This window comes from Tachypleus tridentatus, chromosome 7 (genome assembly GCF_004210375.1).
Source record: "Tachypleus tridentatus isolate NWPU-2018 chromosome 7, ASM421037v1, whole genome shotgun sequence".
NCBI classification, from domain to species: Eukaryota; Metazoa; Arthropoda; class Merostomata; order Xiphosura; family Limulidae; genus Tachypleus; species Tachypleus tridentatus.
In genome coordinates, this window is record NC_134831.1 from 58,089,193 (window position 1) to 58,113,394 (window position 24,202).

The following is a 24,202-nucleotide window of genomic DNA, read 5'->3' on the forward strand; positions in this document are numbered from 1 at the left end:
TTCATGATGTCTTAATACTATGTCGTAAAGTGTTTAGCGCTAAACCCCACTCATTATCTCAAATATTCTCAGAGTTAATACTGATTAGCACTCATTAATGCATAATCGTGTTCCCTTAGAGCTACTACAAAACAAGAGCACGATTTTAAGAAATAGTCGTAGAGACCGTCATTTTCAATAATTTAGGCACGAGGTTGGTGTAACATTTGTTTGGAAAGACTTTTCATAGGTTCTTTATAATAATGATGGAAGTGTGTCTTACGCAAAAAATAATTCTAAGTCCGATAATATGATTTCTTGTTCCCGTGATGTATTTTAATTTTTAATTATTGATTGTTAGTTTGATTCTAGCAAAGATAGAACTACAAATATGATGAAACCAGGTAAGGACATTGTTATTGTTTTTCAGCCAATCAGGTGTTAAAGTGTCATAATATCGTCTTGATTCCAGGTGGCTCGAGCTTTTAGTGCTCCCCCTCTTGAAACATCGGAAGAGGGTGGCGAACGTACCAAGTATTAAGGTATCGTACTTTTAAAGCGTTGTTTCAGCCTGCCATATTGTCTCTTCTCTTCATTTTGTGCACTATCTACAGTGGCGCCATCTAATCTTTTGTGCTAGGATTCTCACATATCGCATGCTATGCACTGAAACTCTTTTTCTCTTTCTTGTATTTGACACCCTTATCCTTTTGTCGTTGTGAATTCTGTCAAGCTTTGTAAAAATGCAGATGTACTCTAGTCTTTAATCAAGGGGCATGAAAGTCTTCACGTTTTCTCACTTTTGCATGAAAGAACGATATATCTATGCCCTTTATCATCCATCACTAAATATTGTTTTTAAGTGAATAACAACCAATTTCCAAACAGAAAAGTATTATTTCAGTATTAAATATGTATGTGTCATAAACTCATCAAGACATCTATAAATTGCCATGTTTTTGAAAAAGTTCAATTTATAAATAAGCAACTTTTTGATATATATCTCAAGAAGCCGTTGTGGATATTAAAACTTTTCTTAAAATAAATTAGAGAGCAATGGTTCGACCTAAGAAGTTCGAAACGTTGTTCTCTACTTTATTTTAATAAAAGTGTTAATATCCATACCAGCCGTCTTGAGATACATTTTTACTTCAAATGGGTTTCTCGTCATCAAGAGTTTATTGATACATTCTGTAGACGAAAATAAGCATCAGTGCGACATATGTTAGTGCAGTAAACTGAAAATAATTTTATTTTTAATACGAAAATGTGACACATGTCATATTTTTTTACTGTTCACATTTTCTAAACCATTAAATTTCAGCACCCTACTGCTTTCTCAATATCAAAAAACATTTTTAAAAATAGCTTAAATGGAGGTTTGATTAGCTGTAATCATAGTTAATCTTTGGGCCTTAATTCTAAATTACCTGAAAAATATTTTTTTCAGAAAAGTTACCTCACTAAAGGTGCCAAAAATGTTCAGTTTTCGAAGTTAAAATCTGTTAATACATCTCTAAATTTGAAGATGTAAACGTAGATAAATTAAAATGTTGGACATTTGACCTTTTATTACTTAAAATTTGTTTGCTAGTAGTAATGTTATAATACGATTATAAACAACATTTTACAAGATTATGTATTGTTTAGCAACATAATGGCAAAATGCTTAACGAAACAATCTTATTTCCCATGTTTACCTTTCTTTGCTTGCACTAACATTCACTTAACAGTTCTAAGCTGATATCTTCTGCAGCAGAAAAGTGTACACTGACATTAGGCATGATTGTTTACACGCACTGTTTGTCCATGGTTATACATTCGAATTATTGTTATTTTCTCTCTTTATATTAACATTTCGTTAACAAAGTGCTTGTTTTCTGAAAAAAAAAATTACATTTCACTTTAAAAATAATTAATCTTTATATAATGAAATATACATCTTTAGATTTATTAAGATAGTACTGCATTATTTATACCGTGTTCATAATAAAAGAACACAATGTCGTGTATAGCCTCACGTTTTATTCTTGTTAAAGGAAAACCTTGAAAGGAAGAGGACACACGAATGTGTGGGAGGAAACTAATTTCTCTAACACCAGACTTCTGACAGTTTGTTTTGTTTAGTGTGATTTTTCACTATATAATGTTTACATTTGTTCGCATAATATTAACTCAGTTTCAGGGATAACTTGTGTTGTATAACATGTCAAGAAAACAGGGGCGTCGCAAAGCATTTTCATACGGGGCCCGAAACCCCAGTAGTTGTCTTGAAAAACCAAATTATAAAATTACGATCGATATCATACCGAAACACCAAAAATTCACGCGTCCTTGAGCTCGAGTTCCAACTCTTTCAAACACCTAGCGTCGTCTCTGCAAGAAAACTAATGTGACTATTTCAGAAAGTATTAATGAATATTAACTTTGGTAACATACTATATTAAATATAATGAACGTCAGTTATTTTAAATTAGGGTTGTAAATTCTTTTGATTTCAGACAGAATTTTATAGATTGACGTTTCAAACGTGAATCCTAAAGGATATCAATTTAAACAGAACTTTAAACTTACGAGACGTAATTTACGTTTTTATATTATTTTGATGATACAAAACTTGATAAAATAAGTAAAACACAGGTAATTAATATTATGGTGTAGGGTAAGAAAACTGTTTTCAGGCTAATTCGAAATATAATTCTACATTTAAGCAATAAAAGTTCAATACACGGTAAGAAACAATCCTTTATAAGCTGTTTAAAACAATCAGATCCTTATAATATTTCAACGCAATTCATCTTTCATTATCATTATACACACTAGCTGGGGTTCTTGTACCCTGCACGAAATTTATGTAAATTCATCATCAATGAAAGGTTATCTTTGGACATGAAAAGTTTTATAGTTTATATATAATTTTAAAAAACGTTCATAAAAACAGCAAAATACAAAATGTGAAACTATAAGTTTGCATGGATTTCCTCATTGATCCAACAAACCTTTCTGCCAGATTTGGTGAAGATCATCAACAGGGGCGAAGTAGTGGTAAAACAAACCCAAAAATACTCATAAAAACCGCAAAATGCAAAATTGAAAATTTTTTATGTATTTCTCCATGGACCAAATGAACCTTCATAAAAATTTTGGTGAATATCCATCCACATCCTGCAAAGTATTTACAAGGACGTACAACAGACAGCACTATTATACTTATATACATGACGCCAGTGCATTAGATCTGCGAATGGCGCATTTATGACATCATATTTGAATCCTGAGTATGAATAAAAATAAGGTTCTCCGTGACGAGAAACGGGAAATTTGCGACCCTATTACAAATCTACATGTACACAGAATAAAAATTCTGAGAAATGGGGGGTTGCACATCACGTAAAAAAAATGTTTTTCCAGTATCATATAAGCAAAAGTTCCATTATAGTATGACCATATGAGTTATAGATGTTCAGAACAAGGCTTCGTTCTCACAAGTCAGTTGAACCAGTTCACAATACCATGGTATCCGTGACGTTTATTTAACAAAAATAGCACGTTTATGATGTAGTGCCTAGTGTACTACTGCTTAGAATGACAAGTTAGAATAAATATTATTAGTTTCCATCTGTTGGCAAATATCCAAAATAACTTTCACGTGGGTTAACTGTCATTGCCGCATGTTTGTGCTGAAAGAAGTATACGTTACAAACCTAACGTTACATGCAACATGCTAAAAATGCTATAGTCTCTGTGTCCTCAAAAATACATATTTCAGGAAAACGTGAATAGTATTTAAAATACAATAAATTCCATATCAGTTCTTTTACTAACTAAAAGTATAGAATAAAATATAATAACCGAAATAAAAATTCACTGCGACTTTCAAAAAATACCCAATTTAAACAATGAGTGAAAATTCCAAGTAATCATGTCATTTTATTTTTACACTTCAGTGGTTCTCAACTGCCTATCCACAGGGAAATTTCAGCCGATCCGTAAGACAGTTAGAAAAAATGTTTTAAAATATATTTACTGAAGTATATTACTTTAAAATGTAATTTAAAAGTACTTTACAAAGTTAATATTATATCAAAGGTTGAAATCGCTGCTTTACTTGACGTTTGTCCAATTAAAACCGAAGAGATTTATCTAGGTTATGTCACCTTTAACTTTATACTTCTTTATTAGTGGACATTTTTGTTGTCTAGTTTTTATATAAGCTTCGCATAATGTTTCAAAAAGTAATTAAAGACCATATAATGATGTTTAAATATCACAACTAACGGGCCTAATACAATACATATTACATGGTTTTTGCAATCATGTACTTTCGATTACAGAAAAAAATAAAAAAAAATAATATTTTAAAATATCGTGATTGACAATTTGAACTGCAATCTCTGAATAATGCAACAGTGACGTCACGTGAAACTAAACTCTAAAGCAGGTAAAATGTTAGATCAAATTTATTACACCGAGTTTCAAATCACTGTATGAAAGTATATTTCTAACTTCAAAATATCGTAAACTTAAAATAAATATGATTTTATTCTGATTGTAGCACAGGAAGTTTTGAAATTTTACGAACTCTGTATGTATATATTTATGTACAGTTAAAGTTAACGAATAGTTAGATCATAAAATATAATAACCAAAGAATTGAATTTTCTGCAAACTTCGATTAAGCAAAATAATTCTAATACAGTGACTTTCGCAGCTTTTCTAAACCCTACTGCTACGAAATTTCACTAACCCGTTTTTTAAATAATTTTGCTAAAAGCGGCGTTTTCAAGCGTATATCCAATAAAGCTCTGAAGCTTTTATAACCAAAGTATTCAACTTAAGTTGGACTAATATAACTTATTAAAAAAAACACAAGCACATAATTTATTTATGAAGTTTATTTTGAAATGTAATAGCTGGTAAATAAAACTGGTTTAAAACTCTCCAAATACTTTGAACTGAATTGTAAATATTAGATCAAATTGCAAGATTATAAACGAAGTCTTACCAGTTTTAGTGTTTACTCAGTTTGAAATTGATAGATTATCATAAAACGTTCTTCAATATGTAGGATGAACAAAAGCAAATTATATTACATACACACACACACGTGTATATTAATGAACTATAATATCATTAATTTGCATATACAAAAAATTATTTAAGTCAATGCGTGAGCATACTATAATTTGAAATAAAGATCAAAATTATAGATATAAAATGTATGATAAACTTCACTAATAATAATTTATCATCCTTATTATCAGCACCCAATTGCTTATAATTGTTATCAAATTTAGCTGAATAAACCTAAAGGTAGAAAATGTTTTAGCTCAGTGGAAAACAACGTTGGGACATGTTTAATACTAATTCAAGCTAACAATAAAACTATATTCAATTTGCTTTTGTTTAAAAATACAATAGCAGCCAATTTCCCAACTAAAATTATCAAACATATTTTAGACGCTGATATTTCTCACTTTTCATAGAAACGTTCCATATCATCTGGGATACGAAAGGATTGGTTTGTTTTGAATTTCGCGCAAAGCTACACGAGGGCTATCTGCGCTAGTCGTCCCTAATTTAGGTGTGTAAGACTAGAGGGAAGACAACTAGTCATCACCACCCACTGCCAACTCTTGGGTTACTCTTTTACCAACGAATAGTGGAATTGACCATCACATTATAACGTACCCACGGCCGAAAGGGTAGGCATGTTTGGTGTGATGGGGATTCGAACCCGTAACCTTCAGATTACGACTCGAGCACCCTAACCGCCCGGCCATGCCGAGCCATAATACAAAGGAAAGTAATATTCAGTATTTCTAATCTAAATCGTGTGCTTTATATGCTATATGGTAATAAGATTAAAGCAATAAATTACTAAATCAATGAAAAGAGTAGCGTGTAATAAAAAGGTTTAATAACGTAAAAATTTAATATCGTTAAGCCTTTCAATGCTTTTTCAGAACTAAATGAAATTTTCTGTTATGGTCAAAGAAGTTAAAAAACATCCAGATCTCCACAAATAAAACTGCAAAGTAAGGAATAGGATAAGATAACGAACAACAAATTTGTAAATCAAATACTTATTCTAATGTTTATTATAGGCTTTTCTCATATATACGTTACATAATTATATATATATATATATGTTACATAATTTTAGCATGTTTGGGGTAGTATTTGTTAGAATAATCTATAATAATGAATTAACTGCATGTTGTACCTCAATTAGCTATATTTCAATCAGATAAATATTTTTATAAGTGTTCTAAAATATTTTTCACGGTGCGTACAAAATTTTATAGGAAATGTTTACATGAGGATATTTTGGCTTTTAAATTCTACTGCTGTTTTTGGTGAGTGTTTTATGGTAATAAACGGATACGGTAGTAAACGTAATTTTTGCTTAAGAAAATAATACAACAAACTCTTAAGCACAGTTTCATCCGGAAATAAAGTACGTTGTTTCTCTTAAAGCTATTGGCTTATTTATGCTTTCTAGTGTTTAATTTGCAGTAGTGCCCTTTCACTTTTAAGTGAAAGTTTCGATATTGGTGGACCTATTGGTGGTGTTTGTTTGTTTGGAATTTCGCGCAAAGCTACACGAGAGCTATCTGCGCTAGCCGTCCCTAATTTACCAGTGTGAGACAAGAGGGAAGGAAGCTAGTCATCACCACCCACTGCCAATTCTTGGGCTACTCTTTTATCGACGAATAGTGGGGTTGACCGTAACATTATGACGCCCCAATGGTTGAAATGGCGAGCATGTTTGGTGCGACGAGGATTCGTGTCCGCGACCATCAGATTACGAGCCCAACGCCCTAACCCAGCCACACTAATAGCTCCTATATTTTTGGAACGCGAACCTCGATTTTAATTTTATCTGGTAAGGACAAGTTTCCTTGAAGGATAATATTCTTTTCATTGTAGTTACTTTAAACTTTTCCATTATTCTATAATACTGTTGCCCTATATTAGCAAAGGTCACCTTAGCGATTTCTTGAGCTGGGGAGAATGGGACTGCTTGGGCCACTACTTCTCAATCAGAAATGTACGATAATGAACATGTTACAAATTCAAACAACAGGAATACAAGTACAGTAAAAAAATATATATATATTTTAGCATATACCATATCATACATATGTTTAAAACCTTCCATACTGTTCTGCTTTATTTCAAGAACATCATGAAGGAGAAACTTTAGAGGGCACCACTTTTAGTCTTTATTGTCAAACCTTGGCTTAGTGAAATTATTTAATTTTTATTTGAACTAAAAGATATGGAAATTATTTAACACTCTACCAAATATATATTCATGCTTTTTGAAATACTTCCACATAAATCTCGAAAAGTTCAACTGTTTGAGTTAATGAAAATATTATGTTTTTATAATTAGCATTAAATCTCTTGATTTTACAGCTGAAGTTAGATTTGACCTTCGTGTTTATTGATAACAGTTAATTGATAAACTGTCTGTAACCGTGAATATCTCCATAAGTTTTAGCTTCACAAGAAAAAACAATAGTCACATTTGCTTGTCACGGTAGTAATATTTAAAATAATATTGTGCAATTGTGAGTTACTGAAAGATATGTGCTGGCATCTTGAAAGGACTGTCATTAATTGAATTGTACCAAAAATAGTACTCATTCGTATTCTCTGAAAAGATATGTCAGAAACCGAAATTTTGATTCATTTGCATGTGATAATTAATATTGTACACTATATTAGAAATAAACTGTTTATTAGCAAATGTGCTCAAGAATTATCATGATGATATTAGCGGAGTGTACGAATGTATCATGATGATATTAGTGGAGTGTACGAATGTATCATGATGACATTAGTGGAGCGCATGAATTTGTTATGATGACATAAGTAAAGCGCATGTATTTATTTTGATCACATCAGTTAATTTCTAGAGCAAAAAGAGAGTGAGGCTAGATTACAAACAATCTGCTTGATTTCTAGATTCTAATTAATGTCCAACAGAGAGGTGGGTATACTGGTAAAACTATGATGGTCGCCAATCTGTGGAAGATGGTAAGATAATAAACATATTGTTTGATAAAAGCAGGCAATATATTTAGTGTTTTTGTGCATTGGTATATTTTATCTTCAGAGCATTATGTTATCCTAACTAATACAGCTTATTGTTAACGTTGATTAACAATGGCAAATAAATAAATATATAAACATTTTCAGTTTGGTAGACAATTAACTTTTTATTGAAAAAAAAATAAATATTCTGCAGGAAATTCGAGAGTTTCTCGACCAGGATTTCTGCTTCACTGGGGATCTACAGGCAAACATTGAAATGAAGACAATTAACATGTGGGATATTGGAAGCGTCGAGAGTTCTGATACTTATGCAAGCTGCAATACACACCCTTTTGCCTCTCAAGCCGACTTGTCCATCGAAGATTCTTCTCTTGCACGTAGTAACTTATATGTGAATCCCCTTGAAGACTCTTCCCAAATTGGAACTGCTCCCGTAACAAGAAGGTCACTTGAGGTTCCAGGTCAGCCCCCAGTATCACATGCTTCTGTCGCTCTCACCCTCAGCAGTTCCTCTGGAGATAGTGCTAGCTACGACGAATCCTCGGGTAAGACACTCACCGAACAGCCCCAAATAGAAACCCAAAATACCTCTTCTCTGAAAAAACCGAGATTTCTACAAGGACTGAAACAAAAGGCTCGTTTTGATGAATTGGACTCGCCACAAAGGAGTTTCCAATCCTCAACGGACTCATTGATTTCATCTGGAAACCGATCAAGAATTGGCATCAAAACTCCTTTCTCTTCCCGAGGTAAGCTAGAAACTGAAAGTATCTCCTAGTTTACGCCGACCTTCTACCACCAGTTTGTCGGATGTTTACAAACTATCATTCATTATTTTAAATAATTTATATTAAAACGATTCCCCCTCTCTCTACTACCCAGCCAGCACATTCCAGAAATTTGGATAACTTGAAATTGTTCCACTTGTAAATAGCTCTTTTTTCCATAGTCTAAAAAGTTCTGATTAAAAATGTTGTGACAAGCAGGTCTAAAAATTCAAATAATTCCAATAATTGCTGCTTTATCGGCATATTCAAAATGTACTTTTTCATGAACTTCTGATCAAGGAAAGCTACCAACCTGGATCAGAACTAAACATTAACTAGTATTAATATCTATAACTTAAAATACCGATATAATTACGAGTAACATGTCATAAAACAACCCCCTCCCCAGTGGCACAGTGGACTTAAACCGCTGAAAACCGGGTTTAGATATACATGGTGGGCAGAGCACAGAGAGCCCTTTGTACAGCTTTATGCTTAATACAAACCACAACATGAAACAAATTTTATAATATTTAGAATTCATTGATTTACAAGTTAGGTGGCGTCGCTGTTAGAGATATTTTGGTAGTAATTCCAATTTCTCACGAGATTTAAAATATTGGTTAGTCCAAATTCCATACTGAAAAACAAAAACATAAAGAAAATGAATACATATTTATATATATTAAATCTTTCAAGTAATCATGTCAAGAAAAGTAAAGTTACAGAAAGAATGGAATGTAACGTACTGATAAAACATAAAAATGAGTTGTTTGCTTCGTGTACAATCATCGACTCCACATGCGACAGTGTCCTGTAACCAGTGAAAGCCATTAAATGGCTCCGACAGTGTAGCTTTATGAGTATTTCTACATCTGAGACTAAAGTACTATATTTATGCAATATACATGACTATATGCTTTTTGTAGAGATTGCGACATAAGACGCAATCATATCCTATGATCTATGATTTTCGTATAAAACGAAAATATCCATGCAAGGCATGATGATATTAAATATCCAACTCTTTTCTCACCAAAAGTGTAAAAGATTCATTATGTTTTATACAATTTAGGCTACGACTTCAAACAGAAGAATTTGTTATGACGAATTTTATCATTCGTAAGTAAGATTAATTTCATCCACCTTATTTTTTTCAAAATTCCACCTACTTTTATAGTTTTGGTTATGTTAAATATAATTGATGAGTTAAAGCTGTTCTTTACGAATTATATTAATTTACGAAATTGTGGTTTGTCTGGTATAATTCTTGTGTATGTGCATGATTATGTTTGTGCGTCGTTTTTAAAAGTACAAGAAAAGCTGAAAATAATTCAGTTATAAATTGTAAATTTGATGTGTTGTGGGAGCTAGTTAAAAAACCAAGGTTACAAATAAATACTGTGTACATTTACGCCTTCTCTATTGTCCACAGTTCATAAATTAAGATCTACTATGCTTGAATCATATCGTTGTCTGATCTGAATATTTAATTTACTGTGCACGCACATAGGGTATATTACAAGTTAACAAAGAAACTGGCCCGGCATAGCCATGTGGGTTAAGGCGTGCGACTTGTAATCTGAGGGTTGCATGTTCTAATCCCTGTCGCACCACACATGCTCTTCCTTTCAGCTGTGGGGACATTATAATGCGACAGTCAGTCCCACTATTCATTGGTAAAAGAGTAGCCCAAGAGTTGGCTGTGGGTGGTGATGACTACCTGCCTTCCCTCTAGTCTTACACTGCAAAATTACGGACGGCTAGCGCAGATAGTCCTCAAGTAGCTTTGCGCGAAATTCAGAAACAAACTACCAAACCAATACAATGAAGTTTGTCCCTCGCTAGAACAACAGTAACTGTACGGATTTACAACGCTAAAATCATGCGTTCGTTTGCCCTTGGTAGCACAACAGATAGCCCGATGTGGTTTTTCTATAAGAAGAACACATACGCAAAATCAAGTTTAACCTGTTCAGTGCCGTAGACGAGATAACTCGTCCAAGCCGATCGGTAACACAGTGCCACGGACGAGTTAATTCGTTCTCAATAATACCTAACTTCAACGCTAGATGTCAGCACCATACATACATTTGACCTACTAACAAATTGTTTCCCTTTCGATCCAAAATGAAGAAGCATTAGAGTTGTATTGGTAGCACCTGAAATACTTAGCAGTCAACAGGTTAATTCTAAAGCAAAAAAAAGTCTCGTTAAAAAAGATGTCATTACCTGATTTCTGTGCTACGACTCTACTACAGTCATGTGAAAAAGATAGGACACCCAATGAAAGCCTGTGTATTTTTGTAAAATTTTTGGATATATAATATTTAATCTCAATTTTAACAATACTGAGAGATTATAGGAATATAACTAAACAATTAAAACTGAAGAAAAGACTTTTCAAGATCTTCTGTAAATTGAGATTAAATTTCTATATATCCAAAAATGTTACAAAAATACACAAACTTTCACAGGGTGTCCTAACTTTTTCACATGACTGTATATATTTTATAATTGTTAATAAGATTTGAATATCCTAAACTAAAACATTATTAGCAAATGAAATACAATAACACAGTAAAAATTATGAAAGATTTCTATCACGTTTAACCACAATTCTCGATTATATTGGACTTTTTATATGGCAATTACCCATTATAAAATCATAATACTTAACATAGCAAAATATGCATAAAGTTTGCAATCAGTTTGGGACTGAAAGCAACTTTAATCTCACAAAGTCACTTGATTATCGGTGATAAGTCAATATTTGGTTTTGGTTTGTTTTGAATTTCGCGCAAAACTACACGAGGGCTATCTGCGCTAGCCGTCCCTAATTTTGCAGCGTAAGGCAGCTAGTCATCACTACCCACCGCCAAGTCTTGAGCTACTCTTTTACCAACGAATAGTGTGATTGACTGTCACATTATATCGCCTCCACGGCTGAAAGGGAGAACACGTTTGGTGTGATGGGGATTCGAACCCACGACTCTCGGATTACGAGTCGTGTGCCTTAACCCACTTGGCCATGCCTGGCCAAAATTTGAGAGCCCTCTAATTCAAAGTTTATACGCTTTGTTCTGCTTCCGTTTATACGAAGCCAGTTCGTACATGATTTTAACATTTCAGCTTTTCTCTTTTTTATTTTGCTTTTGTTTATTTTATTTTCCAATTTCTTTTCTTCAGCAAAGTCGTTAGGGAAAAGCTCCTTTTTTCGGAGATATTGAAACCAATTCGGCGTCTCGACACCTTCAATCGAGTCCAGAAATCAGTAAAAAGAAGTCCATCTTGAAAAAAGGAGACACCTTTCATAAAGAAGAAATGGAAAAACTTTTGGTTGAGCCGACGCAGAAGTTGTCTAGACAGAATTCTGATGAGTTTAATAGTGATGGAACTATTTCTCCAGTCCATGGTGGTCTCCTAAACAAACAACCTCTAAAAGCAATTGGTCCTAAAACGGGTACTAGACCTCACGCTCAGCCCATAAAATTTTTGGGGGTTCTTGATGACAATAGAGTATTGTCAAATAAAAATATCCATAATCCAGGTGCAACAATTCCCCATCTCTTGAACCCGACAATTTGGCCGAAACGACCGCTGGTACAAGATAATATTCACATTTCAGACAGCCAAGCCAACGTAAGTGACCTCAATAACCCCAAAATAACTGAAGCTTTTGAAAGAGTGGAAAATGATCCAAAATCTTGCACCACATCTACAACAGAAATTGTTGAAATGTATTGCAGTAACTCTTTGTGTTTATATTCTTATAACCCTATGCCGCAATCTACTCCGCCCCCCTACCATCTGTATTTGTGGCCACGAGGTGGCTCCTTTAAGTTCATCTTCATCCATTATGGAAATTCAGCAAACACCAGACATGAATCACAACCGCTCCGTATTCATTCAAACAGATCTACCAGATGATTCCACATCCTTTGAATTGGACGACCTCTCATTCGAAGAAACGAAACTCCTAGAAAATGAAAGATATCAGAACCCTTCATCTAGGGAGTCTGCTGTCTTTTCATAGCTGATAAGGTAAGTTTAAATCATCATGTTACTGTATACATAAAAACTATAACTATTTAATTTCATTTCAGGAAACTTTTGTTATGCATTGTTCGACTTAACCTCTCACATACACAGAAACGATTGTCCATAATGCATCAGACTTGTCTGAAAAATGACATTCCCTTGTATTAATAAATATGACTTTAAGTATTGATTAGCTATGCTGACCGTCATAGATTTTCTGGAGAGTTATGAAACCTTTGCAACCCTTCCTTTTTACAGCAGTCTCTTTCTTCACTTGTAATGTATTTTCGTATTTTTTTCCGTTTGGTTCACTGTCATCTGATAGATACAATTTGACGATGTTTCAAAAATAAATATTTTGCTGAAATATTGTATACACATATATATATGTTAGATTTTGTTTTCTATAGAAACTGCGTTAAACTATATTCATTCAAAAAAACGCTGATACATCATCAAACAAAAACTTACGACGTAAACAGTCACTTTCGTGTGAAGTGTCTGTATTTATGGCGAAGCTATTAAAATTATCTACTGCAATTCCTAATTTTTAATCAAAATTAATGCTAGGGTATTCACAATTACTCTTTTAACGCACCGGTAACTTAAAGTGCAGAGAATATTTGTGTTATTTTTACAGATTCGAACATAGTTTCAAACTCCAGAACTCTACCACAGGTCCACCGAATGTCTTTTCTAAGATATTATTTAAATTCAGCATATGCTTCATTTCTTACATATATCATTCAGATTTATCTTTGATCATTGCTGTTTGTTAGATTTTTTAAACCCTATTCTGCGCTCACGATGTATTTATTGCGAGACAGTTCCAATCTCAAGAAACAAAATTTTGAAATCTTATGGAAAAAACACAATTTCCAAATATTATAACGGAATAGGTTTGTGCAATGATTATGATGGTTTGATTGTAATCTCTCTGCAAAACTAAAAGTACGTAATATTAACAGTGTTCACAATCAATAGCTGTGTCATGTTTCTCAAATGACAATTTTCATAGAACTGAATTCGAAAAGGGGGACCACAATAAATACAAATCCATTTGAAATTTCTTTATCAAAATAATAGTATGTGAGTGGAAAATGTGTTTGTGTTTTTTGTCTTATAGCAAAGCCACTTTCTCAGCTATCTGCTAAGCCTACGGAACTGAATAGAACCCCTGATTTTAACGTTGTAAATCCGTAAACTTACCGCTGTACCAGCTTGGTACGTGAGGGAAAGGAGGTAAAGTAAAAGTTTTATACAAAATTCACGAATGCCTTCTTTTGTTTGTTTGTTTGGTTGGTTGGTTTGAATTTCGTGCAAAGCTACACGAGAGCTATCTGCGCTAGCCATCTCTCATTTAGCAGTGTAAGACTAGAAAGAGGGCAGCTAGTCAACTCTTGGGCTACTCTTTTACCAACGAAATTCAAAACAAACGAAACCCTTATGCGCAGTTCCTGTTTATTAACTGCCTGTTCGATTATTTTAGATTGTCCCGTATTTATAGGTTCAAAAGCAAATGATGAGCGCTTATGCGTATGAAGGAAAATATGTTGACTAATAAACGTCAACTTAGATTGAATATTACTTAGGTTAATATAAAGAGATTGGTTTTTCGTATGATCAATAAAATATTGTAGAATTAAATTTGTGATATGTTGATTGTCAGCTCTGAAAACCTGAATTCACGTTTTTTTTTTTATGGTAAACGATGTTCTTCTTAGGTCATTCTGAGGTCAAAACGTTGTTCTTTGCTTCATTAGTGAAAGTGTTAATATTCATACCAGACGCCCTGAGATACATTTTTACTTCAAGTGGGTTACTCGTCATCACGAATTATAATGTATGGTCAATCCTACTCTTCGTTGGTAAAAGAATAGCCCAAGAGTTGGCGGTGAATGGTAATGACTAGCTGCCTTTCCTCTAGTCTTATACTATTAAATTAGGTACGACTAGCACAGGTAGCCCTCGTGTAGCTTTGCACTTCAAAAATCAAACAAATAGACTTAATAAAACATGACTTTCTTACATGCTTACTTATCCGATGCTTTAGGTTTTGTTAATAAAACAATTCTTACGTACGTCTTAGTAAACTATGAATTAACAGAGTTATCTAATTCTTTAAGCTTCATTCAGTGCTAAATTTTTTATATATAATACATATTGTGTGAGCGATTAAACTATATCTATAAATATGTGTGTGTGTTTGTGTGTCTACAAGTAAGTATGTGAAAAATTGAGGATTCAAAGCTCATGAAATTTTAAATTTTAAAGTTCTTCAATAATCATAAAACATTTGGAAAGCTATTATTAAAAACCTTAATCTTTTCTCATGATTCTTGGGATTCAAATATTTCTGGATTATATTTGTGAGCTTTAGATCTTTAAGACTAAATCCTTACGCTTTTAATCAGAAACAGTGCAACAATTCCCTTTAGTTATCAGGGTGGAAATGAAAATGGTTTACTAGGTTCCAAGACTAATAATATTCTGTCACTGAAAGCCGATAAAAAGTAACATCAGTTGGAAGTTGTGTTTTTCTCATTTAATGAGTTGAAATCAGATAAAAGTCCCTACTGATGCAAAAACGTATTTGGTGATGGGTTGGAGAAAGCGTGGCGCATACATATTTCACAAGAGAAGACACTGCATTTTCTGTCTAGATTGCAGGAATCTGACTTAGAGCTCATCGACTTGTTTGGCTTGAGCAAAACTATTTGTGCAGACAGATAATATGTCATACTGCGTGATCACGTTATTGCGAAACCAATCTGCTAAATATCCATTTCTCGCTCAAAACCAAAGCTGGTGACTGTATATATAATTCGTTTACATCAAACTAAGTAAGTTTTAGTCGTATTACTTGGGACCGCCTTTATTTATGGAATAATTCAATGTTACAATATTTGTTGGTAAGCCTCGAATAATTCAATGTTACAGTATTTGTTGGAAAGCCTCGAATAATTAAAAAGATGTAAAGATCGTGAAAAATACGGGGATACCTTTGTTTGTAGTTAAACACAAAGCTACACAATGGGCTGTTTATATTCTGCCCATCACGGGAATCGAAATCTGCTTTTTACTATTGATAAGCCCGAAGACATACAGCTGTGCCACTGGAGGGCATTGGTCAGAATAAGTTGGTATTATTCAGCAATGGTCAGTGTGTGTGTGTGTGTGTATTTTCTTATAGCAAAGCACATCAGGTTCACTGAGGGGAATCGAACCCTTGATTTTAGCGTTGTAAATCCGTAGACGTACCGCCATACTAGCGGGGGACCAGTGGTTAGTATAATTTGGTATTATTTCACACTGGTCAGGATAAGTTATTTATAAGTGCGTGACATTTGTAAATGAAATGTTGCTAAAAAGAAGAGCCCAAATATCAAGTTTTTTTTTAATTCAACTTTAAGTGACATATGATGTCTGCTGATACATGAATAGCCTTGAGTTCAACTCATGAAATGATCTTAGATACAGCCTTTAACCTTCTGGCAAACTAAGTGGAATAGATGATTATACTCGGTTGATGTGGCACATCGGAAGTGATCGCTTTATCAGTTCTCAGAAAAGGAGTTTTTTGGTTTTGTTGTTATTCTCTTCATTGCTCGTGAACTATTAGAGAAGAAAGTAAAACTCATTATTTTAAGATCATATTTAAAAAGATCTGGCCTGTAAACGTTGCTTGGAAGTCAATACAATTATACTAATTTACAGCTGCTAGCACAAAGTTTTAAAGTAATGTAGTTAGAAACAACACAGAAATTCAGAGATATTTAAAAAAATCGCAACTACAATGATTTCATGAAATTTACAACACTTTTCCTGTTGTTCTCCTCAACTTTTTACATGGACTTCAAATATAATATAAAATTCAAAAAGATAGGGCTCATCGTGGTCTGGTGTGAATCAGAACCCTCTGGTTCAAGTCCACAAGAACGCGTTTCGCACTTTGGAACTGTGGATGAATGACAGCCAAATTCCACTCCCTGATTAGTGTAGCCCAAAATTTGGAGGCGGGTCCTGTTAACTACATGATCCTCTTCTAGCGTATCAGGTCAATCTTCGGGACAACTGTACATAGATAGTCCTTGTATAACTTTGTAGAGCTCCTGATGGGTCAGCGGTAAGTTTATGGACTTGCAATGCCAAAATCTGTATTCGACTTCCATTGCGTTGCTTTGCAATGAAATAACAATAGCAGCTTTGCGGGAAAATAATAAATAGAACAAAAAACTATTCCATAAGCTAAAATTCTGTTGTTGTTTTTTAAAGCTTCATTTCATAATAAATGGTCAAGCAAATCTGTTATTTCCTCTAAGATATGATTTTAAACTAAATACAAAAATCGATTATCTAATGTTAAATAATTTATTATTCAGCTTCTTGTAATATTATTACAGCTCAGATATATTTTTCTTTTTCCAAATCAGCCCCTCAATTTCAAATTTTTCTTATGAATTTTTGTCCTGTCCATTAGATTTTATTAGTATTATTACAGTGACAAACAATGACAACATCGTAAATAGTTTCAACTAATAATATATTATAACTATTGAAATTTTCACATTGTTTTTAAACGTGGTTTCGTTCTTGTTTTGGCAGAGTAACTTTCATTCTTATTGATATCATAAGTAACACTTCCAGGTCAGAGATCTCGAGGCTGAAAACTACCCTAATTTAGGGCTGCCTACCTCAAGAAGAAAAACCAGTTACCAGTATCTGCTGCTTACCTGTCTACTATTAATAGAATAGCGGGGGATAACTGTCACTTTTATAATGCTCATTTACTAAATATGCTGACAGAATTCAGCAAAATATCACATTTCGAACTTTCGACTTTCCGATCCGCATTCAGACCCATTTGTTCTTGTTTCATCTTTACATTACCCTGTCGCTTGTGTAACAAATTGAACTGTAGTTGTACATATTTATTTCAAGCCAGATTTACGTTATCTGAACATTGAACAGAAAAACGACTCTTCTCCATACACCAAACATCTTGTTAACGTTACGTATAACACAATAATGTATATCTGTATATCTATTTAACGTTGTGGAAAAACATTAGTTAGACATTATAAACACACAAGAATAAGAGAGAGGAGCGCTTTCTTTAAATGTAAACAAACTTTTATATCGCTAAAGCCCTTTCTAGCTCCTCCCTTACCTTCAGGTTACCGATTTACTTTTAAACTGTTCATTACCACATATAGCATCACATTGGGTAAACTTAAATTTGCCTCTTATAACCCTTGATGTGTAGAACTGACAACAAAAATTGGGTAAGTCATTAAGGGAAACAGAAACGTAATTAGTAGGACTGAGTGCAATATAAACCGTACATGTTATAATTCGTCTGTTATTAGAGATCATATGATAAGCAATATGGCGGATAACTAATTTTATTCTTGGTTATTCTAGGATTAAGAATATTAATTCATTAGATGATGTAGCATAAGAAAAACAAACAGTAATTTTGGAATATCCAGCTCTAATCATACTTTCTAAAGAATCATGCCCTATAGTCTACCAACCCTACCAGTATAATGTTTATTTGGTAGCACCTAAAACATAGTTTAGAATTTTGTCAAGTTTATGTAGTGATATATTCTTTTAAAGTTCGCAGATGTCTTACAAACATACTTAAAAATAAAACTGTTACATTATATTGAAGTAATAAATAAAATTCAAATTTAATAACTTGTTATTTGTAGTAAGGCTCAATATTCAACAGAAATAATTTTACTCTATTATGTTCCCAAACATTAAAGCAGGTAATTTATCTCAAGTATCCATATCTGTTAAATCTCCATAATATTTTAATGTTAAAACAAAAAAAAATGTACTTATAGCACTGCACAACAATTGTTTTGAAAAGTTTTGCTTCCTGAAAAGTTGTTGCTGATTGTGACAGGTACTTGGTGGGTATGCACAAATATAGTTTTGGTTTTGCTTCATCACGTAGGAACTCTGAGAAATAGACAGTTAACTGTTTACCGGCAATAACGTATCTAATTGCGTTTATGTTTCTAAAACGCTATTTAAGTTCAACATAATTAAAAGTGTTTTGCTCCTGATTTTCGTTTGTATTCAATGTCCGGTGCATCACGTTGCAGTGTCCAACAGAAGTCAGTAAGCATTGACGGATTCCAGTTGCCCTGATATCGTTTTTCCATTGTAGCAAAACTGAATATTTCGATAAAACGGTACGTGATGGGCAAATGTGGATGTGATTTTTGTAATCAACAGCCAAAAGTCTATAAAGAACACCCAACAGTGTTCAAGAAGCAAAACCTGTGTTGTGCAGTGTTATTACTTTGGATATTGATCATGATTTTAAATATTTTAATTATCATGAATATTTATACGATTTTCTAACTTTAGCTTGAACTTTCCTTTGGAGTTTCTAGAACATTCTGGATAATATTAACATTTATAAAACTCGTGACTTTACCACTGTTTACGTGAATCATAATACTTCAGCACCAATAACAACACCCATTTAGTCAAACATTAAAACTATACCATGTAAGCAATTAGAAACAAAGTTTTATATTAGAAAATAGACCCCTTGTGAGACAGTGGTATGCCTGAGGACTTACAATGCAAGAAATCGGGTCTCGATACTCTTGGTGGGCAGAGCATGGATAGCCCATTGTGAAATTTTATGCTTAACTTAATATAAACAAACAATATTGAAAAATAACAAGATATGTTTCAAAAGTTTTCATAAAGCCTTATTTCTAAAATAACAATGTTTTAGTGCACAATCCTTGAATCTATAAATGAAAGGGAAAAGGTAACTGCACACTGTGAGAACGCTGACAAGTTGTTTCGTCATATTTCAGTGTATCAGGTAAAATAAGTAAATTAGTGTATGTCTAGAGATGTGAGTAATACAGGGTGTTCGGAAAGTCACTATGCAGTTTTGTCTGTTAATAAATATATAAGTGTACAGTGACTTTCCGAACACCGTGTATAAATATTAATGGATGCGAAGTTTATAGTATATATGCGAAGTAATAAAAAATATTATTGGACTAAAATACTGCATGAGAAAGGTTTTACAAGAAAACGCTTAATAAGAAATCACTGTTCATAGAAGTGACAGTTTTTAACAAGAGAATATAATAACTGTTGCTTATAAAAACACATCAGCTCCTATTAAGTAACAAAGCTCATGCCATATTCTGCTGAGAACTGAAACTCCAAACAAACTTTATTACCGACATAGCTGGTTTTATTTTAGTTGTTAGCTTCTACAAAAGAAACTAGATATTTTTACATGTTAAAAAGTAGTGGATAATAGTTCATATATACCATTCACATGCGGTCACTATAAAGCTATATTTTGTTTTCTAAAGTCTGTAAATCGAAATTAATTCTCAGAAAGTACATGGTTATAACAGTGTTAGCTATAGCCTTATTGTGATTAGCTTTTAAGTATAGGTGTCATAAAATTTCAACTAGTTTTACAGTAATCCTAAGCCTTTTTTTTTAAGGTTCATATAAAACCCTGTATAATATTATGTTTTCATTTCATTTTTTCCGTTCTTTACGTCTTAAATGAAATGAGAAGTACTAAAGATAAATGTGAGGTAAATTAGATGAGGAATAGCGAATAGAGACGGCAAAATTCGTGAATCACTCCAACTTTACGTTTTTATGCTTTTTGAAGGTTTAGCAGGTCTTGCAAGAAAACATTTTAAACTATGCATATTTGAACATAAATAAAGAATTAAATTAGTGAAGGCCTATTTAAAAGTACTTAGGCCTTCTCTCTTTCCGTATTACTAAGTCTCATTATTCGATATCGTAATATCGAACAACAGGTGTTATCATATCTCATTAGGCCCAGTTCTGTTCCTCAGGGTATATAAATTGCGTCCATGGTGCTGAAACGTAGAAATCGTAATGTGCCGGAAACATCAACAAACTATAGTTGTGCTGCATAATAACACACATTTACAGAAAATGTTACGATTCATTACTATAGTGTGACCTTTAGAGAAAAATCCTTAAAGTTGAAATAAAATTTCAAAAACAAAGGGGCATCTATATTTTCAGTTCTTCTTTTGTAATGTGACTTATGGTAAGTAAATAAAAATGTATCCGAGAAATGATAAACCATTTGTTAGTAAACTGATTCGTTTTAGTACGGGCACTAAACTAAAAACAATGAACATACACTAAAGTGTACAGTTTACAACATTATAAAATTACTTCATAGTTCCTGTGTTAAGTACAATCCTGCTTAATAAACTTAATCTAAACATAGATACTAATGCGAAACTTCTGTGACAAAGAACATAAAATATAATATCACAAAAGCGAAAAAGAATTTACACATTGGAAATGTGAAACTAGTCCAATTCTACCTTCCTCTCAAGTGACAAGTGTGTTTAGTGTGTAGTCCAAATGTGTTACTTGTTCACACAGTGTGGTGATCATTAAATTTAGATGATTCAGTTGCTTGTTTGTTTTCATCCTTATGGAAAAGATACCTAACCTTGGTAGGTGCTCCTTTGGCATCATTTGTAAGGTTAATATGTTATTGAATTTTTCATGTAAATTTGTCAAATAACAATAATACTTTAATTTCGAAGTAGTTTTGAAATAGTTCAAATTTTAGAAAGTGTTGGTCGTGGCGTAGTAGTTAGCGTTCCGGACCCCGAATCATAGTGTCGTAAAATTGCGCCTCGTACTTTGGGCACGTTATAAGAACAACTATCAAATCCCACTATTCGATTAGAATAAGTCAATGGTTAGTGATGAGCACTGTTCGCTAACTGCTTTCCCTCTAATCTATCAGTTTCAAATTACGGACGGTTAGCACAGGTAGTTCTTGTATAGCTTTGTGCAAATATACAAAATAAACAGAACATGGTTTTAAAGATACTTAGAATACAAATGAAAACTTTAGTCAGGTCAGAGGCATTATTTCACTACATATAGTGATAATATTATGTCTGTTCAAAATTCCATTATTGAACTTGACAGAAAATAATAACTTCTTATAAAGATGGCTAGGCCTCATGCGATAATCTAAGCCTGTCTCATCTCTGAGCTTGTAGTCACTACATAACTCATGAATGATAAGATTCATTGTTTTAAACGTTGGTCATTTAGTACTGAAATACATTTTTCTTATGATTTCAAATTATCCGTGATCTTATTGGTTGTGTATTTGTTGACGAGACCACTTATTCAATGTACTTCTATTATTTCTCCGATCCCATCAAGCAAACTTGATACACTTGAGTAGTAATACGAAACTACATCATACCATATACCAAATAGAAAATATGAGAGTTCGCTCTGCATAAGAGCCTTGGAATTCGGAATTGGAAATCCGAGTTTAAATCCATGTAGTGTCACAAAATATTATCCACAATTAAATCTACAGGCACATTATAAAGAGTGACAGTCAATTTCTTAGAGTGGATAGATAGTGGTAGTATGTCGCTGACTAGCTGCTTTTCCTCTGTTTAGCAGTTCAGAATCTTATTTCAGTGCTGTCATCTTTACATCAGTGGAATGGCCAGAAATTCGATGCTTAATTTACCGATGTACAATATAATTAATTTAAAACTAGGCCCCTCCCAATGATCAGTGTCAATGATAAGCGTTCATGATGACGAGAAATCCACTTGAAGTAAAAATGTATTGTTAACCTAAAAATGGCCTAAGGATGTCGAAACGTTGTTCTGTACTTTATTTTAATTAAAGTTTCAACACCCATGCCAGCCGTCTTGAGAATAATAAGATTGTTATTATAACAGTTCTAGAATTATATTCTGAGTACTGCGAAAAATAAAATAAAAATCGTCAATGGAAAAACTGCAGTTATGTATAAACAAGAACTGATTTATTGCAAATGTGTTACGAAAACAATCTCGTTTAAAAATAATTAATGAATAACGTAGATTGTGCGCTAACCATTAAATAAAATACGAAACTAAATACACCTTTCATTTTCCGAGTAAAAGTTATCTAATCAGTTGTATACGAGGAATAGAACTGAGCTTAAACGAATATTATCTATAGAACTCACTCCGTTAGACGCAACAGGTGTGTTTGTTTTTCTTATAGTAAAACCACATGAGAGGGACTGACGCGACCTACTGCTTCCATTGCTATTAACCAAATAATATTACCATGCAGATGCGACCATCGGTCGCAGTGACCAATATAAGTAGCTCATAACTTTGGATCTGAGTGAAACCGAGAGTGCAACACAATTATATAATCCATGAAATAACTTAAATTGATGGATTAACTTTAGCTTTTCCCGTCAGTGGGGGGCACAACATAGCCAGATGCTCTCGACTCGTAATCTGAGAGTCACGGGTTCGATTCCTCGTCACACCACACATGCTCGCCCTTTCAGTCGTGGGGACGTTATAAAGTGACAGTCAATCCTGCTATTCGTTGATAAAAGAGTAGCACAAAAGTTGGCAGTGGGTGGTGATGACTGGCTGCTTTTCCTTTAATTATACACTGCTAAATTAGAGAAATTTAGTGCATATATTGCCCTTTTATAGCTTTGGGCGAAATTCAATGAACGAATTAACTGTCACTGAAGACGATTACTTGTGCTTGTGTGAAGATAAACCTTGTATTTCTCATGCAGTATGGTACAGATAAACATTTTGTGTTTCATGCAAAAGTTCTAAAAAAGCAAACGACGATTTAGGGTCATATTTCATCTTATACTTAGTAATTATACAGTTTATCTATCCTTTCACTAATATTCTAAATAATAACAATAAAAATATATAACCATAGAGAAACTTTGTATCATGGTTTGTAGGATTGTTTTTAATTTAAGCCTATTTTATTATGAGTATAAATTCAATACACCATGTTTTTTTTAAAGCAATACTAAGTTTCAAAATTAGAAAAGTCAATTATTTATTATGTGTTCCAGTAATTAAAATGAAATCAACACACTAATATTATCCCATGATCTGTCATTTTACAATTATATGAAAATGCTAGTTTGTGTAATTAATTATTTTTAATTATCTCAGTGTTCTGAAAAATCTAATTGCATTTAAGAAACTAAATTGACGTACTTATGGTTAAGAATGCGATTTATTATACATGTGGAAAATATTAATATGCAAATAAGCGACATATTGGTAATTTTTTTACAATTCAAATACTCATTAGTAATAAGATAAAGATTACCTGTTTCACGTGTATTCCACAATTTTGCGACAAAACAGACAATTTTGAAGAGAAATTTTATTTTTTAAAATATAAATAATTTAAAACTTAGAAATGAAGAAAAATAAGTTTTATATTATTTACTGGTGGGTGGGTTTATGTATATATATGTA

At 32.9% G+C, this 24,202-nt stretch overlaps 1 protein-coding gene across 2 annotated transcripts in view; it reads left to right on the plus strand.

The window, feature by feature from the left end:
- The window catches only part of LOC143255739 (potassium voltage-gated channel protein Shab-like), a 146,967-nt gene that overhangs the window by 119,842 nt on the left and 2,923 nt on the right, over positions 1 to 24,202 (plus strand). For both annotated transcript variants that reach the window (XM_076511894.1, XM_076511895.1), the window contains 2 exons: positions 8,240 to 8,795; positions 12,003 to 12,857. In XM_076511894.1, the coding sequence (XP_076368009.1) occupies positions 8,240 to 8,795; positions 12,003 to 12,043 (597 nt within the window). In that variant the 3' untranslated portion in view covers positions 12,044 to 12,857. The remainder of the gene's footprint in view (positions 1 to 8,239; positions 8,796 to 12,002; positions 12,858 to 24,202) is intronic.